At 38.6% G+C, this 19,585-nt stretch overlaps 1 protein-coding gene across 2 annotated transcripts; it reads right to left on the bottom strand.

The window, feature by feature from the left end:
• Nucleotides 1-928: 928 nt before the first annotated feature.
• mtmr10 (myotubularin related protein 10) lies at nucleotides 929-19,050 on the bottom strand. 2 transcript variants are annotated; one of them, XM_041034025.1, is made up of 17 exons: nucleotides 18,512-19,050; nucleotides 16,746-16,806; nucleotides 12,996-13,132; nucleotides 12,364-12,436; nucleotides 11,134-11,276; nucleotides 8,867-8,960; nucleotides 8,550-8,697; nucleotides 7,675-7,762; nucleotides 7,328-7,416; nucleotides 6,908-7,038; nucleotides 6,694-6,763; nucleotides 6,401-6,471; nucleotides 6,069-6,241; nucleotides 5,792-5,962; nucleotides 5,141-5,323; nucleotides 3,559-4,212; nucleotides 929-2,912 (listed from the first exon to the last, which is right to left on the bottom strand). In XM_041034025.1, the coding sequence occupies exons 1-16, from the start codon at nucleotides 18,566-18,568 to the stop codon at nucleotides 3,601-3,603; spliced, it is 2,301 nt and encodes a 766-aa protein (XP_040889959.1). In that variant the 5' UTR covers nucleotides 18,569-19,050; the 3' UTR covers nucleotides 929-2,912; nucleotides 3,559-3,600. The 2 variants fall into 2 exon arrangements, with proteins under 2 accessions (XP_040889959.1, XP_040889950.1); XM_041034016.1 differs by having other exon boundaries at nucleotides 929-4,212.
• Nucleotides 19,051-19,585: the final 535 nt, after the last annotated feature.

Raw genomic sequence — 19,585 nt, 5'->3', positions numbered from 1 at the left:
GTCATTATACTGAGTGAAATAAAAGTGGACAGAGTAGCTGTCATAGCAACGTATCCAGATGCAACCCAGCATGTCACATGAAGTCAAGCCTTCATGCGTGAGGCTAAGTTCCGACATTTTTACTGATTTGGCACATTATATGGGCAGTTTCATTGATGACTGGACTTTGCCTGTACATGTGCAGTGATACTTCTTTTTATCCTTATGTACTGTTCTGTACCTTACAAAAACTGATCTGTACAACCTAAGGTCACCATGAAACAGTATACATATTCAAATCATTCCTGCTACTTCTTGTTTGTTGTAATCACTAATTTCATCTTTAAATACTATCAAAGGAAATTCTGAGTCTTCAATGTCAAGCAATGACTGGACCACTTTTTTTAAAATATATATATATATATATGCTTGTCATTTTGTATTCCAGTTGTGCTACTTACATTGTTCCGCTGGGTTTAAATGACAGAGGAGCACACTGTAATTGTAATTTTGAAAGATGCTAAAAAAAAATAAGTGCATTCTGATCAGCAGTTCTCTGAGTGGCACATCTGATGAGATCATTTCTCCTTCCTTTACTTCTTGTGGCAGTTTTTTTTTTTTTTCTCTTGTTTAGCTGTTTACATCAGGAGGTATCCTAATGGCTAATATAGCCATGCATGCTTGTATTGGGATTTAATCTTTCCTTTAAGAGGAAATACTAAAACAAATATTAAAAAAAAAAAATCATATTACTAAGCTTCATCTATATCTAATTCTATATGTAATCTATATATATGTGTAATTATCTATATGTAATTATAACTCTTCTGAATATGACTGCTGGTACAGCTGTGATTCCCCATGGGGCTGTAATCCCTTCTCATAGTACAAATTGTGCACAAGAGGCTTTTTGGAGCCTCATCCAAGACAAATAACAGTCAGAACACAATTTCATTTGAAAAATAATGTAATGATTGGTTACTGGTACACATTTGAGCCTTATTTCCTGTTAGGAAAAACAGCTTCAGTGCAGTACCTCTGAATTTTACTAGATTGGCAGAAATGGAAAAAAAAAAAAAAAAATCAACAGTTTTAGAAAACTAAAATAAGTCAACAGATTTAGAATATAGTTACAAAAATGGTCAATCTTCCCAAAAAGGCACTGGGGATGTACAGTGGCAACTGCATCCCTCTTGGAGAACATTTGCATAACTGAATAAATACATCTGCTGCTAATCAATATCAAACTGTGCCACGGTAGGAACACGGTCATCATACAATTACAGCAGAGTGCAACACAGTGAATTAGTGGAAAAACACAGCATATAAATATCTCTCCATAAAATATAAAAGACTAAATCAAAGATAAAAGTTATTTAGTACCATTAATCAAAAATATTAATTGGGAGATTTCAAGCATATACAGTATTTATAATATTTGCCAAAATTATATTCAAAAACCACCTTAAAACAAACTATCCTATATATTGAATAAAATGTGCAATGAATAGCATTTAGGAGAACAGGTCTGCACTCACATCACACACATCTATAATGACAAACACCTGAACTAGTTATTGCCAAATAATCATGAGTGTATCTGAATATCACTGGAAACTGGTCACTCTAGCATCTAAGGATCAGTGCTCCTGCTTAATAGTAGGACAGACACTGAGTCTGTCCAGTGGTGTTATGTTTAGAATTACAAAGAGCTTTGATAATAAATGCTGTGTTGTTATTTTAAGACATTAGGATATTACACAGTGCTAGTTTCTTACCAGTTTTTACAAGGGGCTCTGGATGACTGATCCACTTCCCCAGATTGGTCTCAAACCAGTCCATAGTTTAGCTGCTAGTGAAACCTCCCAGGGAGACATTTTTAAAGGGGGGTCCAAATGCCAACATTTTTGCAGCACACTGGAAGTGTAGCTCTCAAGAGAATCCCCTAACTTCATCATTATAGACAGCTACATAACAGCTGGGTGCATATTTGTGGACTAACCTCAACGTCGCTATCCTGACTGGAAGTACAGTAACATCACTGCTTGATTTCGATGATATAATTTCTCTACACAGAGTAGCATTACCAAGAAAAATAAGTAAAACAAGAAATAGTATTACAAAAGTATTGCTATAGCCACATACAGTATGTTCAACAGTGTATACAGTTAATGCTATCAGTCTTTCAAGGCACTCTCTAGTAACACTACAAATTGTATTGAGTCTATAACTGACCCATACTGTCATTTCATTAGGAAATGTCAAAATTACACACATGGTGTAGTTATGACACTTGCTGTCCAGATGATTTAATGCTGATGTTTTTCCATGTGCTGCCTTGAAACAGTGTCACTCGACCCATCACTATCGTGTTTAGTGAATCAGTAACTTCAGTGCCTGAAATCCAGCTCACTACGCACTTAACCAGGGACTGGTTTGAGTCAAAGCCCTTGTCTGTCCCTTTGCTTTCAAATATTACCCATTCAGTTACTGTTAATCTGAACAGTTTCTCCTCAGTGCCTTACCAGAAGGCCTGTAGTATAGTTTATTAAGTCCCCTTCAAAAGAGAAAAGGAAATATCTACCACAGATTGAAGTCCTCACAGCTCCACTTTCCCCTCAGTATCACCCACATTACGATACTAAAAATATAGGCCCTTATCTCTGCTTGAAAAATAGAGTACATCTACAAAGTAAGACCCTGAAATCACACTATTTGCTACTTACAGCAAAACCCCAACACAAACATTAAAATATGGGCACCTGGAGCAAATAGCATTAAATCTGTGCAAAAAAAAAAAAAAAAAAAAAGAAGAAAAAAAGGAAAAACAACAGACCCTCCCCACCCTCCTTACATTCAACCAGGGCAGATCTTCTTTTGTTTTAACCACATAGTAGAATACTTGTTAGCAGTGTTATTTTCTCTTCCTCTTTCTGAAAAAAAAAAACCCCAGGTGAAAACATGACATGTTTAATTAAATTTCCTGGAAGGAACAAACAAATTGAGTACTAGGAAATCAGTGTTCAGTGAAATGCATCATTGCTGCTGCAGTCAAAACGAGCAATTTCTAATTTCAAGTATCATTAGTCCATTACAGTGCGAGATTACAGTCTTACTGTCCAATGAGAGTTCAAAGAAAGAACAACTCAACGGTTACAACTGCTACTGTACACTTACTTAAATGGTTAAATTTCAATTATTGCTTTAAACGTGTCTCAACCTCATCTCATCAGGTAAGCTCAGCAAAAAATAACAGCTGACAAGAAAATACATCTATAATGAAGACGATGATCCTTCACAGTCAGAGGACGCCTCACAGAAACAACTGGTCAATAAGGAGGATGTAAGTCAGTGAATTTGAATTCCTTAGCTGCAATGGACAGTAATGATTCCATCCTATAGCCGACGCTTCAGTTTAGAAACTACTTCATATTTCGATGCAGCATCAATGGTGCAAATTCTAGCTTATAAATAATTTAAAGTCATAAGTCCAAAGTGACGTTTTTCTAGTTCTCATTTTCCTTCTTGGTATTTAAGAAAGAGGTTATAGAAAATAAGATGATTAGTTGTTTAACAGACCTGTACTAGGCTCAGAAAAGTGAGCCCGAAAGCCCCACATCCTCACACAGTGTCATTAGCAAGAGTCTCTGTGGAGAGCCAGATCTTCGCCCCATTCAGAAATTTGCTAATGGGAGTCCCATGGATGCTGCGGCGGCACAGATTTCCCATCGGGGTGAAAGGGAAGGAGGAGGTAAGGAAGTCTGGAGGTATAGAGGGGTCATTCGGTGAACTGGCCTTAAAATACATCCTCGTTTGGTCTGAAGGGGGCCCACTTGGGCTGGGGAGTGGTGTGCTGCCCAGACTGGGTCCTTTATACTGCCTGATCTGGCTCTGCAGTGTCTCAATTTCATCGACCAGTTGGGAGAGCTTGTGATAGGTGGTGATGGGGCCTCCTTTGGGAATGCAGGCTTCAGGGACCCAGCGAAGAAAGAAGAGCTTCCAAAGAGCCATGTGTGAGGGCATGAGGAGTGGAATCAGGAGGCTCTGCTGGTCAGCTGGTTGAGAGAACCACTCCCTGAAGAAGCGCTCTGATGGGCTTTCGTCTTTCACTGGTGAGAAATCAGGCTTCAACTCAGATGCCAGGGAGCCCCGTCGGGTCAGTGTTTCCTCTCCACCCTTTAGTCCGTTACGCATAGAGGCTGACGTTCCTCGCAAAGTGGAACTGTATGTTTTCTGCAGGAGGGAGGACACCGCGTTAGATGATTTTCATCATTAAATATCTCCGTGGCAGCCAAAGCTCACTCTTCCCACTTCCTCACCTTACGATTAGATTAGATTCAACTTTATTATCATTGCACAGAGCACAAGAACTGAGACAAGGAAAAGCAATATCAAATCCTCATGAAACTTCTTCAACTTTGGCTAAAAGAATTACTTATTTTCTGGGAGACAACTCCTCTTCTAAGTGTGTTTTCTGAGGTTGCTTATGACAGCAAAACAACAGTCTGCCCATAAAATCTCAGCAGCAATAAACTAAACTGCTGACTGGATGGATTACCCATGTTAAACATTTACCCCATCAGAAATTCTATGTATTTCAGCAAAATGCCCGCAAAAACAGTAATCCTATCAGCCTATCAGGGGTAATTCTGAGGGAACCCTAACCCCTAACCCTAACTGGCCAAGAATATCTATGCATCATATCTGATCCTATTCTGACCTTGAAACTGTGAATTCTACAGAGTAGCGAGCACCATACTTTAAATCGAAATCGGAGTCACAGAGGCAGCTACATCATATTTGCAAATATATACAAAAAGCACAAACTCAACTGTCAACTAAAAACTATTTTTTCCCCACTTCTTGTGAAAAAAAGGAAGTTTGTGCACACTAAAAACTGGCTACGTATAAGTCTACATGCACTCAGGAAGTGAAATGACTTTAAAAATAATCCTTGCAAACCAAAGAGATGGCATGACTGGTAAAGACTTTACGCCTTTCATTTAACATGACTGAAAAACCATAAAACTAAGGTGGAAAGTGTAAAATGAAATTTAAGTGTTTGTATCATATCCACAGCAGTAAAAAGAAGAGCACATACTCATTTAACAATGTGTCGTTACTGCTCCTATAAACTTGTAAAGCTCAGCCTGTTACATACTTTTGTGCGTCTGAAGGTTTTCACTTCCCCATTCTGAACACAGGCAGCTCCTTTGCCTATGTACATGGGGTTGTTAAAGAGGGTTTGGTCTTTGGTGGAGAATTGCTGTGACCAGTCCCAAACAGGAGGGAAATACACAACCTGGTCTTCTCCTTGAGGGATGGCTTTGTTCTTGGCAAAATCCTGTAGAGTAAAGACAACATTAGGTCAAATTTATCGTTTGCTTTTCTGACCACAAGTTAAATGTTATTCTATGTGTGTGCATTACGTTGCGCTCTTTGCTGTCAATTATCTGACACTCGCAGGAGGAAATTACAGTGTCCAACATGGTGTGATACCACAAAAACATGTTGCTTTGTTATACTCCGTCACCTGGAATTCTAGTTTGTTTTTTAGTCTTGCTCTTTTTTTGCACAGACATATAAGGATTATTTTCATGAGAACATATTATGTTTTTTCCCTCAGCTACCAACATGGCAAAAATGTTGCTCTCATTTAAACGAGTTGCACATATATATTCAAGATTATGGATGAATCTGTTACATTTGGTGCACAGGGCTAAAAAAACAAAACAAAAGTTCACTGTAACATTTTCAAGTATAAACTTGTACCAAATAAATGAGTAGATAATTATATGCATGCATCCCTCACCATTAAGAGCTGAGCACGCTGTTTGGGAGAATTGAAGAGGAAAGTACTGAAGAGTGGGATCCACATGCTATCACTCAGTACTGTCAGATAGGCCTCTGTGAACGCAAATGCTGCTGGGTACTGGTTCATCATCTGCCACACGCAGTCCAGGAACAGCATGAACAGTGGGGACTTGACCGAGAGAACAGAGAGAAACAAATGACAAGAAGCATGGGAGTCTCAGGAAATCATTATGTCAGCTCTTCTGTGATTGGTTTCATTTCAATTAGACATATACCTCCTCTTTGTCATTCTTCTTTAAGTGGTTGCATCTGTCCAAGAAGCGATGGCCAGCCATCACCCACTCCTTTTGGACCAAAGTCTGAAAGCCAATGAGGCTGCGATAGTGAGGGTCCAACATGAGCTGCACCAGCGAGGACACGACGCAGTTCAGGTCTCTGTCTTCTTCCTCTGTACAAGTGCAGAATGTAAGATACCAAAAGCTTAAACAATTGTTTGCAAGATACGTATTTTCAAAGTCAGTCAGATTGAAAAAAATGTAATTATATATAATTATATGTTGCTTTGGCTAATGACTGGTGAAAATAACTTACAAAGAGAGAGTTTTACCTATGAGAATGACTGAAGAACTCTTTCCATCCAGGTAGTACACTATCTCAGCTGAGTGTTTCAAAAAGGCCCTTGGGGTCACAAGCAGAACATACATGTTAACTGACACTGAAAAACACGGAGACCTATTCTCTAAGAGGCCATCTTAGCATTCATAACTTAACAAAAAAACAATAAAAATGTTCATGCAGGCATGTTATATTCCAGAGGAAGTTATGAGAACACAAACATCATTAAGGCCAGAAAGACATTTTAATATCTAGCTATCATGCAGTCTCAGGCTGTTTACATACCTGACGTGTTCCAGCCATCGTGAGTTTTCAATGGAGGAAAGCCACCGTTCCTCGGATTCCTCAAAAGGATCTGCACACAATCAAAACAATCAAGAATCCCCTTCCATTGCCATTTCCACATCAAAGAAAGGTTCATTGAATTACACTGCACACAGGAAATGAAAACTTTTAGCGGTTACCTAGTGCTACTGTTAAAAGTAACAGTGGGGCTCACCTATGACACAGATCTGCCTGATTTTAACAAAAGCAGTCTGGATGTCCTGGATGGCGGGCAGACACTTGTCCAGATCATACCTGACGACATCACTTCGTTGGGGGTGGCTTTTTGTGATGGCAGTGAAGATCCTACCACAACACAGGAGAGATGTTGGCGACTGGATTAGAGATGTCTTAAAACTGCTGTGACAAGCAAACGTTATTTTGTTTATTACAATAAACAGTGTAATTATGAAAAACACAGACTAAAAAGATAGAATTAGATTTATATAAAATAAATATAAAAAAACATATAAAATAATAACCAGTCTCAACACTTTTTATCCCACCGCTGCAGTTGATCATCTGCTGGCTGCTACTGAAAACCAACACATTTAATTCATGTTCTGAATCTGAATGTAACAGAGGTTTACACTACCTCTGCTCAATCTTCTTCTGGTGTAATGGATCACTTATGCTGGTCATGCGGACAAGAGCGCTTCCATTGGAGTGATTCCAGCACCAGTGCTACGAAAAAGAATGCAAATAAATCAGACATGGATCAGTTAGAAAATAAAAGGGAGGCTTTGATCAATCAAATTGGATACTTCTAGGAATTGGCAGCTAATGATTACATATGATTACAATGGTGGTCCCTATATTTACTAATAAAATAACATTATAGATCTAATCATAAATGTTCAAGTGCAAGGGATAAATGAAAAGTATTCATGAGTTTGACAAACAGCACGCATTTAACCGAGATATCAGAGCTTAGATACTCACAGGGATGCGATTATCAGTGAAGAGTGATGAGCACTGCTTTAGATCTTGATCTGCCAGAGAAACTGGGACCACAATATACTCTGGAAGGCTAAGAAGAGGAGTTGAGAAAAAGACTGATGTTACACATGAATCAAACTCAAGACACCATTGTAAAACAAAATGAGGAAAATACATCTAAGTCAATGTTTTTTCATGTTTCCCATGACTTCAAACTTTACAGTCAAAAAATGGAGAATAAACATTTGGGTTAGACTCCTCATATATTGTATTGCCCATATTTTTCATATGAATGGGCTAAGCTATGTTGCTTGATGCTGACATACTGTAATATTGTACTAATGGTATTGAAAGCATTGGCTGATGTATTGCAAATAAGTTCTTAGCACTGGATATGTTTTGCTGTGTCTGTCCCAAATATCTAAGCTGGTGAGTGTCTATAGCAACAAGGTTTGAATAAAAGTGTAACCTAAGTATTGTTTCAGCCCCATGCGATGTGCTCAATTTGGTGCAAGCTACTATTATGCAATTTTGAGTCTTTTCTCCAATTCCACATAAAACACTGTACAATCCTTACTTTGAAACCCACCATGATGTCACCACTGAACTCAGATGAATAGCACAAATTGTCTAAAATAGACTTGCTGGTTACACTGAGGCATTTACAAATTTTTTTTCTTGACAAGTCACTCATGAAATAAGCAAAAAGGGGCACAGTGTAAATATAGTGTCCTGCCAAAAAATACCAAGTATGAATAACGGGTGAAATTTAGAGTGTCCTTAACAACTGATGCCAACTGTAGGAGCTACAGAAATGCTTTGCCAACAACGCCCATCATAAATTGACGACAGCATAAAGAAAAACATGAGCAAAAAACCTTGCTGAGATGGCATAACCCTCATTGATGGAGCAAACCCTCCACTCTGAAGCACCCGTCCTCTTGATCTCCCGATCCCAGTCTGATGGGCAGTCAAAAATGGGCGTCTGTAATCCTCCTCGAGGGGTGGAGCCATTGACTCGCGCCTCTGGTAATACAGATACATTTTGAGACAATTTCTTGTCAGTGCTGTAGATACATTAAAATTGGAAGTCGTAGTTCTTGAATTTGAATTTACAGAAACCATTAACATTTCAAAAAGAAAAAAAAAAGTTTTTTGGAGAGCGTGAAAGAAGTATGACATGCTACAGGAGTACCTTTCAATTCATGGTATCGTCGTCCTTGATACTCAAAGCCAAACAGCAGATGAAGATCAGCTGGATGGGAATAGTGGGCAATAGCAAGGCAAACCTAGAATAAAGACAAGAAAGTGTATGGGACATAGAGTACAGTATAGTATAAGTACATTTGAATAGTGGAATCAAATAATCTCAAAAAAAAAGACAGATTAGATTTCATCACAACCAATCAGCTCCCCAACTCTGGTTCACTCAAGAGTGCTAAAGTGAACTCTAAGGCATGTTCTTCAACCATACAAGCACAAGAACAAGTGAAACCTGGGAGTAAATGTTTGATAGCCTGCTGCTCTGGGTTTACAGCACTGAATCTCTCTGTGGCCTCACTACACTCACACAAAGCAGTCCATTCAGTAGTAAAGCTGTGAATAACACAAGAGGGGACAGAAAAAGTCTGTGCGTGTGTGCGTGCGTGTGTGTGTGTAGACAAGGCTGCTCCCAACTCTGTAATTTCCTATGGCAAAATAGACTATTATAGGCTGGCTTAATCCTATATGTCGCAAAGAAAAAAAAAGACCTGAGCCCTGTTTTAGGCTCACACTGTAATTACATACATGGCATATATATAAATAAACTCAGTGAGAAAGGGCAGACTATTTTTGTGCTCTACACATCATCAGCCTTCCATATTCTGTTGTATTCAGTAGAAATCACAAAATAAAGTGTGAAACATTGCATTTTGCATTGAAATAAAATTAATCTGTGAATAGAGACTTGTAACACTGAAAGCAGTGAGACCCTGTTCTATGCAGAACCATACTGTAATGTTGCTGTTAGCCAAATGTGCTGTGGAGCTCCTCGTCCTCCAAAACCTACACAAAAATTGCTCCCAGATGACATGAGAGGAGATCAGACATACTGTGTGCATTCACATTCATGTACTTTTCACTGACATACTGTAAAGAGGTACACAGCTCCCTGACTCTGTAGTGAGGCTGAAGAAATCAAGAGCTCCTGAAGGCCTTTGTTCTCATAAGTCAGAAATTTTCTTCCAGTGTTGCCGCAAATTTGGATTCCACATTTTTAACACAACACTGGTGATTACAGAGTGTGAGAAGGCTGTATGTTTATTTTGTTACTGTTGGCTGTGTTTTTAGGTAGATAAGTATTCAGTCACATGTTCACATGTGCCTGGCAGGCTGTGGCCAATGTGACAACTTCCTGCTTTCCTTTTTTGTCTTTCTTGACAGCATTTTTCAAAATTAGCAAAAAGGGCTTCAAAGTCTTGGTAAATCCAGTCCAAGCCTACTGCTAGTTACCACAACAATTCGACCACTACACAACTGACCAATGTAAGCTGACTAGATAACAGCATCCTACATGCTGTTACCTGATTTTAACATGAAAGTCTCTTTGTGGTTTAACCTACATTAATCAAAAACACACCATTTTAATGTTTGGCTACTATAAAATTCATCTCATCACAATGACCTACTTTGACCCAACTAAACTGAAGACCAGTTTGAAGAATGAAACATCTGTCCCACCGATCTCTCTGAGCAGGAGATGAGTCAGAGTCACACTGCCAGTTGTTTCTACAATCAGGGCCTTTCTCAGTTTCCTTTGCTTTGAATGGCATTGTTCTCAATGTGTCTTATTCATTGTTTGGCTAATGGCCACACTGAAATGCCGTTAGAAAAGTTAGTCACTTCTATTCAGATGAAGGGTGAGTGAGTAGCACACACACACACACACACATATGATATACAGTAAATATCCTTGTCACTAAGGAAGCTGTGTGAAACTATGTGTTGCATGTGCATGTAGTGAGTTCACACAGTCAGGAAAGGAAAAGTTTGGTCAGAAACAACCAACAGTGAAATGGGCAGAGGAAACTGAGAAAGGGGAATGGTTAATATTGAGCAATTAGTCATTACGAAGTATTAACAAAAAGTTAATACTAATACTTCATTAGCTGAAGTCACTGTGTGTAGGATTTCATGTGATTAAGGCATCTTACTAATTATTGTTATGAAAACTGGTGCTATCTGTGTCCCCAGGTCAGATCTATGGGGGAAGTGAGGTAGCAGCATTCAGTTTTTGATGTTACCACAGAAGGCGCCAAAGTCAGAGATAAGAAATTTTCATCCATTCATTCACAATTTCCCTATTTTTCCAAAATTGGTGTTTTCAACAATTCTACCTCCATACTTTAAAAAACGTCTTAAACAGCCATGCAATTACTAAAACTGATTCCAAACAAACAGAAAAGTTCCTGTATCACTAACCTTTTTGGCACTCTCAGGGCCGGCCTCATCAAAGCAGAACCTAATGATGCGCAAGTCCTTGCAGTACAGGATGAGCTCAGTAGGGTTGAACTTCAGCTTCTGGTTTGACCCCAGCACTTTCTTCTTCCCCTTTGTATCATTCACTAAAAGGAACGAACACAAAATATGACTAGACAACTTCACCTAAACTAGAGGTTGTAGGTTAAGAAACCTGCATTTATGCAGAACAGTAACTCATGACCTTAATCTAAACATATCCCATTATAGATCATGATTTAATTCATTTAAGGTGTAAATGGAGAATTGCCAAGATGAGAGATTTATTCTTATTTATCGTTATGATTTATGAGTTTCAAAATGAAGCTAAACATTGTCTGGGATTTTGACTCTTGCTTGTGTGGCACTGAGACCATAACACACAACCGTGGCATAGAACAGATTACAAACTGTGTGTAGAAACACACAGTAATGCCAAAAAAACTTCTGTAGAGTCAAATTCATTTTATTCTTTATGTTCCTCTATTTGTGCAAATTCCATAATAATAGTGTTGTCAGCAGGAGTTTAGTTCTCACGGGTCAAAAACAAGTTTGGTGAAACAAAGCCTCATGCTTCATGACTGTAACACAACAAACCTTGCTCTGGGCAGTTGCCCCTGCACTGTCAGCAATCGACAGCAATGAGATACATAAACAAGGCTAATCCCAGCCAGGCTTCACTGCCACTAAACACTGCCTTAGCAATGACATCATTTGCTATCCGATTGCTGACCAGGAATGACCTACAATCGAGACCAGTCAACCAAGCTGTCAAAGATCAATGAGGAGAGATTCTGGCCAATCTAACTTTATTTCTGACTGTAAATCACTTCTGTAAAATGACTGGGTTAGATGCTAAAATGGCTAGATGTTAAGCATTGAAAGACTTGATTGATTGACTATTTAATCAACAGATCAGATCTAATCTCTCTGTGAGAGATTAGATCTGATCTTTTAAAAATGTTAATTTTAAAAATGCTAATTTTAGCTAGCTTTGATTTATTTAATTTCATTAGGAAATGAACAATTTGGTGTATTCTGGTTACTGTTCAAACACGATAAAAAAAAACTGGGCTCTGGTAAATAGATTTCCACATGAGAAAGTCACTAAATGAATATCTGTGACAACAGTAGAAACCTGTGAAATACCTTCTGACAAAAATTTGCCACTACAAATGTTGGCACCAGATGTACCTGTTACTACTTGTTCCAAACAGGTCAGGGGAATGTCGTGTTCTCCAAGCAGCAGGTGGGACAACTGGGACCTCTGTGGTAAAGGCAAACAACAAAAATGGACATTTGGCATTCTGTACACAGTTCTATTACACCCACTTACTAAAATATTATCTCAAATACTGGTTGGTATATTGACTCAATTATCTCAGACTGAGCAATGATTGGGTTCCATTTTGTTATCAAGACAACAATCTGCGGCATAGCGGGAAATGACGTCTGTTCTCTCACTTCTTGTGCGATATCACTGACAATGTGGTGCAGGAAAGTACACAAGTTTTCCTTCCTCCTTGCCAGATGCACTGCACATACAACCATGGCAGTGGAAATACAAGTATTCAAGCTTTTTAGCAGTATGCTGGTGGCACTAACAGGTTTCACAAATACGAAGCTAAAGCTGTACCCTTTCTTCATTTCAAGCCTGATTAAACTTAGATAGATAGATGGATAGATCATTTATTCATCCCCAAGGGGAAATTCACACTTCAACACTGTTAAGAGCTATATGAGGAAGTTTAAAATCCAACCAAGTGCATTTAAACAGATCTACAACACAGTTTGACTGCTTTAAAATCCTGAGTCCACACAAATACCTGTTTAGGTGGGGCATCCTGAGGAATGAAGGAGACCTTAAAGTTGGTGCATATCAACTTCCCCCAAAAGTCATCCTGGCTGCTTTCAGTGCTGATGCACTTCCTCACAAAGTTCACCTCATTAACTACTATCTCCCCTGGTGACAAACAAACGAGAAAAAAAGATGTGGGTTTAAAGCCCACAATCAACTACTGCAGTTCAAGGAAGTATTCAGAAAATGATTGTTATATAATGATGTATAATTACTGTTGAATAATAAATATTCACATTTTTCATGTTTCCAGAAAAAAAACTTGTGACAGTAAAGATATATTTCATTTACAAACATATATTTACAAACAATAAACCCTACTGAAGACCCAGGTTTCGCTTCATGGATTTTTAGATCATTTGTTCATCGAAGGAGATGCTTTCCATCTCGTTGTACATGTAAAAGATGTCCAATGACAATAAAAGGCATTCTAAATTCTAATTCATCATTACACATTATCAATTTAGCAATAGCATTTCTACATCTCAATGCACACAGAGTAACTTTTGGATAATATCTTCCTCTTTCCACTGTTATCCTCCCTGTTGTTACTTGGTGTATTATTTAGATAAGAACCGGTAACTTAAAATTAACAGTTTTAATCTTAATGACACTGCTGAAGAAAAATAGTGACACTTTGCAAAGAAATAAACTGATACTGATTAACAAACACAAACTAACAAAACGTTGTACATTAAAAACATGCTGACTTTATACATAATTGTTTACAAGTAACACAACCTTTGCACATAGACCACAAAGCAGTTAATCTGTAGACAAGAAAGCAGCTACAAAAAGTTGAATAAGGCCTACCCAGGCTGACATTTAACCAAGTCATCACATGCCTTAAATTGGCAACAAAACCAGTTAGAATTTTAAAAAACGAGTTCAACTAGTCTAACAGAGATTTGACCTGTTGAGTATGAACCTCTGTGTTGTTTTGTTTCATTGGGCAGGACAGTAAAAGATAGTGACGTTGCACAAACTTCCTCAGTAATGTAGATTAATCTTTATTATGCTTAAGGATAACAGAAAAATGCACAATCATGCATCATCATTATAAAACCTACTTTTTCTCTGCAAAACAACATTTCAGTGATAAATTTTGGAATTCTCCAAAAGCAAAGCAGACATTGTAAAACATAATTTTCCTTCAACAGCAGTAGTTATGAAACTTAGCAGGAAGCCGAGGTCACAAATACATTTCATATTTTGAAATGTTTTTGTAAGAGTAGTGTGACTGTGAAAGGCTGTGTAGCAAACCCAAAAGCTAAATGATGCAAAAAGAATCTACGTAACACAAGCTTTCAACGCAAACTCACAGTTCCTGTGATGACAAGCAGGGCAGCCACTTCCTTTAGTTTTGGCACATGCAAGTCACATTATAGATTTTACCTCAGGTTTAGGCCGACAAGGCAGCTTTTCATATACTATCTTGTATGAGCAACATGACCCTTGCCCCTTAACATGATGAAAAAAAGCTTAATGCATAGACAGAATGAAAAGTCATGGCTATGAAAAATCACCCCATGGATTTTTAAAACATGAGAACTGGGGCAGCAGGGTGGAGTCCTACACACAGTCACTTCAAAGCTTCTGCCTCTAAGCAGAATGCTGCAAATGTGCAGCATGTAAAAAAAACAAGGAAGCTGATCACAGATTCACGGAACCTCGTCCATCCAGCTCCAAAAGTAGGGCGGTAAGGAAGCAACAAAATGCTGCCTGGGAGTGGATGTAAAGCAGAGTTAGCAGGTAGTCAATTCTCATGGTGACTGTGACCTTAATAAGATACACTTCAGTTACGTGAAGCAGGTTTGAAAATGTAAACTGTTTTCAAGAGTGGCTCTAAAATAATATTAAAAAGATGTAAAACTGACCACTAAAATGAATCTGTCTCAAGAGTTCTTACTTTTAAAGAGGACATTCTGCATAGTTACTCTAAATAAAACACAACATGACACTTTGCAAAGGGCGCGTCAAGTCACTCCCTTGAGGCTCAGAAGTCAACTCCTCAAACCAAATCGATAAAATGAACATTTTCCTGCACCTCCAGTTAATTAACTAGCTGCTCTTACTGCAAGACCTTGATGCCGTAATGATAAAATATGCATTACTCAGAACAGCTTGAAGGAAATAACTATTCCATACCTAAAATAAACATTTATAATAGAGCTTTAAAGCTGTTGTTTCCGATTAGAAAAGGAATCTTCCCACAGCTGACAGAGGTGGAAAAACAATGGAGAAGAGAAACCATGCTGCAGAGCAGTCTGCACTAACCTGAAGCTCACAGAAATATCACTGGCAAGGTGATGTTTGTAAACGCCCACAGAAGCTGCATTCACACTGTGATAAAACAACTGATAATTTTAGTAAGGAAAATATGCAAAGGGCCCTTTTACACCCATTGTAATGAATCATTTCAAATCTTCCATCCACAGGTAATTTCCACAAATTAATTTCTTTTTGCATGTTTGGCTTCTTGAATTGCTAAAATGAAATCTGTTCGATCTGCTTCCACAAGTGTCTTTTTTTTGTAATTTTGTAAGAGCTGACATTTCAACAGTTCAGAAAAGAGACTGAAAAGCAGTAGTAACAGAACTAGAGTTGTTACAAAAGAGAAGTACAAGCAGAATTAAAGGCAGAAAGTAAAGAGGGCACAAACACAATCAGGATCTGGGAGAAATTTCTATAAAAAGGGAAGTTTCTCATAAATTTGAACAACCTTGTAGAGCTTCCTCTCACATTTCTTTTTTTCTCCTGTGGCCAGGAAATCTTTAAGCTGCAAAATGTGTTTTTTTCAGTTCATTTTAAAGAGCACTGCAATTTTCATATATTACAGTACCAAAGTCCAAAAGTTCTCTTGCTAATTTGAACAACTGGGGGCACAGCACAATGGTAAGTCTCCCACTTCTTATTTCAATGACAAAAATGATTTTGACGAATCTAAACGGCTTTGTATCTTAGGGACAACAAGCTACTACTGTGTACGCGGAAATCATGACGGCTCAAGAAAGCTGATAAAGGGAAATACTAAGAAATATTATGAGATTTAAGGCAATAACAAAAAGTGGGATTACTTTTGTTTGCACAGGTTGAGGCAGATTGTTCAGTTTGCCTGAGCCGAAAGGCATGTTAGACCAGTTGGATTAAACTCTGCCAGTAATGCAAAACAAAAATAGGATGATTTATTTTCCAAGTCAGCAAAATGAGTTTCATTCACTCTTTCCTGGCCAGATCTAGAGACTTTGAGTCCACATAGTAGTTTCAGGAAATGCAACACTGATTCACAAGTAACCCCAACTCTCTATTTTAGATTTATTTAAGATTGACTCGCAGCCCATTGCTGAGGTTGTCAGTTTAATGCCTCAGAACCATCCCAGAGATCGAAATTTTTGCATGAATTTAGCTACTTTTGAGAAGAAATTCTGCTGTCCGCCTCATCTTACTCTGTTGAAACAACTATAGAATCGATTAAGAGGTCTGGAACCAAGGCTCTCTCTAGTTAAGGAGTAAATGACAGTCCCTTTTGCTATTGTACAAGCCTGATACCATGGTGCCATGTGATATAACATAAAGCTACATACAGTCTTTTGTCTGGTTATTAACATAGTGTCTAACTAAAATGTCAACTTGACAAGAATTTCAGATCTGCTTTCAATCAAACACTTGAAACTTTGGAGACCAACTATTCTTAGGATAACGAATAAAACAAACTTACCTGGAAGTAACTTAGGCTCCAATTTTTTAATAGGTGGTTCAATAGTTCTCTTCACATCAGTCTGGAGAAAAAGCATAGTCCACAGGAGTTAGTTAAACACTAGTTAAGATACACCTTTATTATTCCCACAATGGGGAAGTTCATCAGAGGGTTAATGAATTATCTCTAAATCTCTAAAAGTGAAGAACTGATAAAATAGGAAGAGATGTTTTAAAAGGCTTGAAAAACGATGCTGAATATCCTGACAGCTGTTATCATTTGTTGTGGTGAATTAATGTTGCATAGACAGTTACAGCACGCAATGCGTGACGATGAGCCTGATGTAAGCTCTGTTTACAAAACTAAGAGAAACCAAAGACACACATCAGCCAACTAATACTTGAAATACAGCAAATACTGCCACAGATACTGATCACTTTTGCATATACGGTGATATTCCATTAGTATTTGGACAGTTCTGTGTTTTTCCATTAGCTCTACATCAGCACACTGATTCCAAGTAAATGAATGACTAAAAAGGTGATGAATTTCAGCTTTATTATGTTTGAAAGGGGCTAAAGTTCCTATATGGTACATCAAATGTAGATGTAAGTATACACAAATTAAAGCTTAAAGTTAGCGATTAATGTGCTGGAGTACATAGCCAAAAAAAAAACCTGCCCAAATTCTATAGCTGCACTGTACATGAAAAGCGAAAATGAAATGGTCAAAACTTATTTTCTTAGATAAGCAACTCTAGAGCTTCTAGACATACGACGACCCATCTCCTCAAAAAGTGTAAAGTCCATTACTAAAAGAATGAGGACTGTCATGATTTGGTAAATGTCATCAGTTCACTCCTCCTTTGCTCATCTGGTTTAACTATATCATTGATGTTTTCTCCTAAATGTGAAATTCACGGTAATGTCTGTTCTGCATTTTATTCAAACTTGAAAGCATATACCTGGACAAAAATATATGAGTAATGAGTGTGATTTCTATTTACTATTTGCGACTTTCAAGTGATTACCAGACGACAGAGGATGTTGTATGCGGTACAAATTGTTGTATGCTGACAGTGTAAAGATCCCTGAGGCAGATCTGTGATTCTGGAATATAGAAATAAAACTTACTTGACTTCCAAGACCAGACATGACAATATGATTCTGATTTTAAACTAGAATACATTCAATGTCAATGGAAAAATGCTACCTAAATACAAAACACTTCCCAACACTGGCGTTGACCTTGTCCCCTACAAACACTGTTTTGTTTGGGTTAGTCCACCAGCTTCTGTAAACAAACCCTCTCACCTGCTGTCTCCAGGAGTGCATACATCTGTAGGCAAAACAAGGATGCCAAAGCCACAAAGGATGCCAAATTATAGCTGGGTAATTATTCTCCTTTTCCAAATGCTGTCACATTCGATAAACAAATTTCAATTCCCCAAATGCTACGGGAGGAGGAAGAAAAATCTTGGTACTTTTTGCCACCAGTGACATTTTTCTTAACATTAACTCTGAAGGTAAAGTCTAGCCAGCCTGCATGCTTCTGCATTTTTGCGGTGGTGAACTTTTTCAAACTTGTCTTTAGAGTGCAGTCGGACCAACACTGCACCAAACCAGTATCTACTCTTACAATCTTAGCCACACGTCAGATACCATTTTTCCTTCCTCGACACCCCAGCCAAGCCAACTTCAACCTAAATTTAATTCAAGAAATTACTTGACACAATATTGTGGCCATCCACCGTGAAAAGTGAACACTACCTGTAAGCAAATACATACCTGTACAGGTGGAAGATAACACTTGAAGGTTGGTTTCAAGGGTTTGACAGAGAACATTGTTTATGTCCGCCCTCTCGGTGATGTTCCTAAACCGACGCCTGGCAAGCGCTCGGCTGCTGCCAGTGGAAAAAAAACCGACACAAACCAGAAGGAAACCTCCAAGAAAGTTTAGGTCAGCCTTTAGCCGAGTAAATCCGAGAGTTTCGTGTGTAAAATATTCATCGAGACAAGCTGGGTGACCGACGACACTCCTCCATTTCGACTGGCAGTTAAGTAGCAGATTAAACTCGCTGGCTGAAAAAGTTGACAGAAGTTAACGTTGAGACGTCGGCGTTAGCTTCGTTGGCTAGCTAGCATAAAGTACTACATGAAGTTTAAAAATGCCGTTCCCGTGCAGGGATAAAACTGCGAAGATAATTTAGAGGCTCCCGTGCTGTGTGTCTACATTTTCTTTCCACCTGTTATTGCATTAGTTACCCTCGGTGACTTCCTCAAAGTCTAACTAATTCAGCCAAACGCAGAACCTGATGCTGTGAAGGACTTAGCGGCCATGTTTATAAAGAGCCGAGGTCCCGCCCTGTTTCCGGGCTCCGCTGTTGAGCTATATTTTTGTACCGATGTTTTCTTTCCTCAAACTATCTGAAAAGCTATAATAGTGCACATACGAGCTCTTCCCGTATTCTAGCCTAAAGGGACAGCTACTACTGAACTCGACAGTAAAGACTGATAACTTTATCATTAGAGAGATAAAACAACGATTATTAGGTTAGCGTTCATCAAGTACACCACCCATGGACTACAACTCCCGTGAGCTCTTTAGAGAACTAGAGGCTTGTGGGCAGTGGCGATTTTTTGGCACGGGCGAATCGGGCAGCCGCCCGGGGCGGCATCACATGGGGGGCGGCACAACCGCGTGAAAAAAAAAAATCATCTGCGCCGCTAAGCTGTTTTCTATTATGTATCATATTACTGTGTGGGGAATTGGCAAATTGGCATCGTCCCTATCTCCCAGCATGCACCACCAGCATATGCATGTAGAAACGGCACCCTGAATCAAGGTGGTGGTTAGGTTGG

The sequence above is a fragment of the Toxotes jaculatrix genome, chromosome 1 (genome assembly GCF_017976425.1).
Source record: "Toxotes jaculatrix isolate fToxJac2 chromosome 1, fToxJac2.pri, whole genome shotgun sequence".
Classification (NCBI taxonomy): Eukaryota; Metazoa; Chordata; class Actinopteri; family Toxotidae; genus Toxotes; species Toxotes jaculatrix.
Note: the sequence above shows the minus strand (reverse complement) of the source record. Positions and strands in the feature narration are given on the sequence as shown.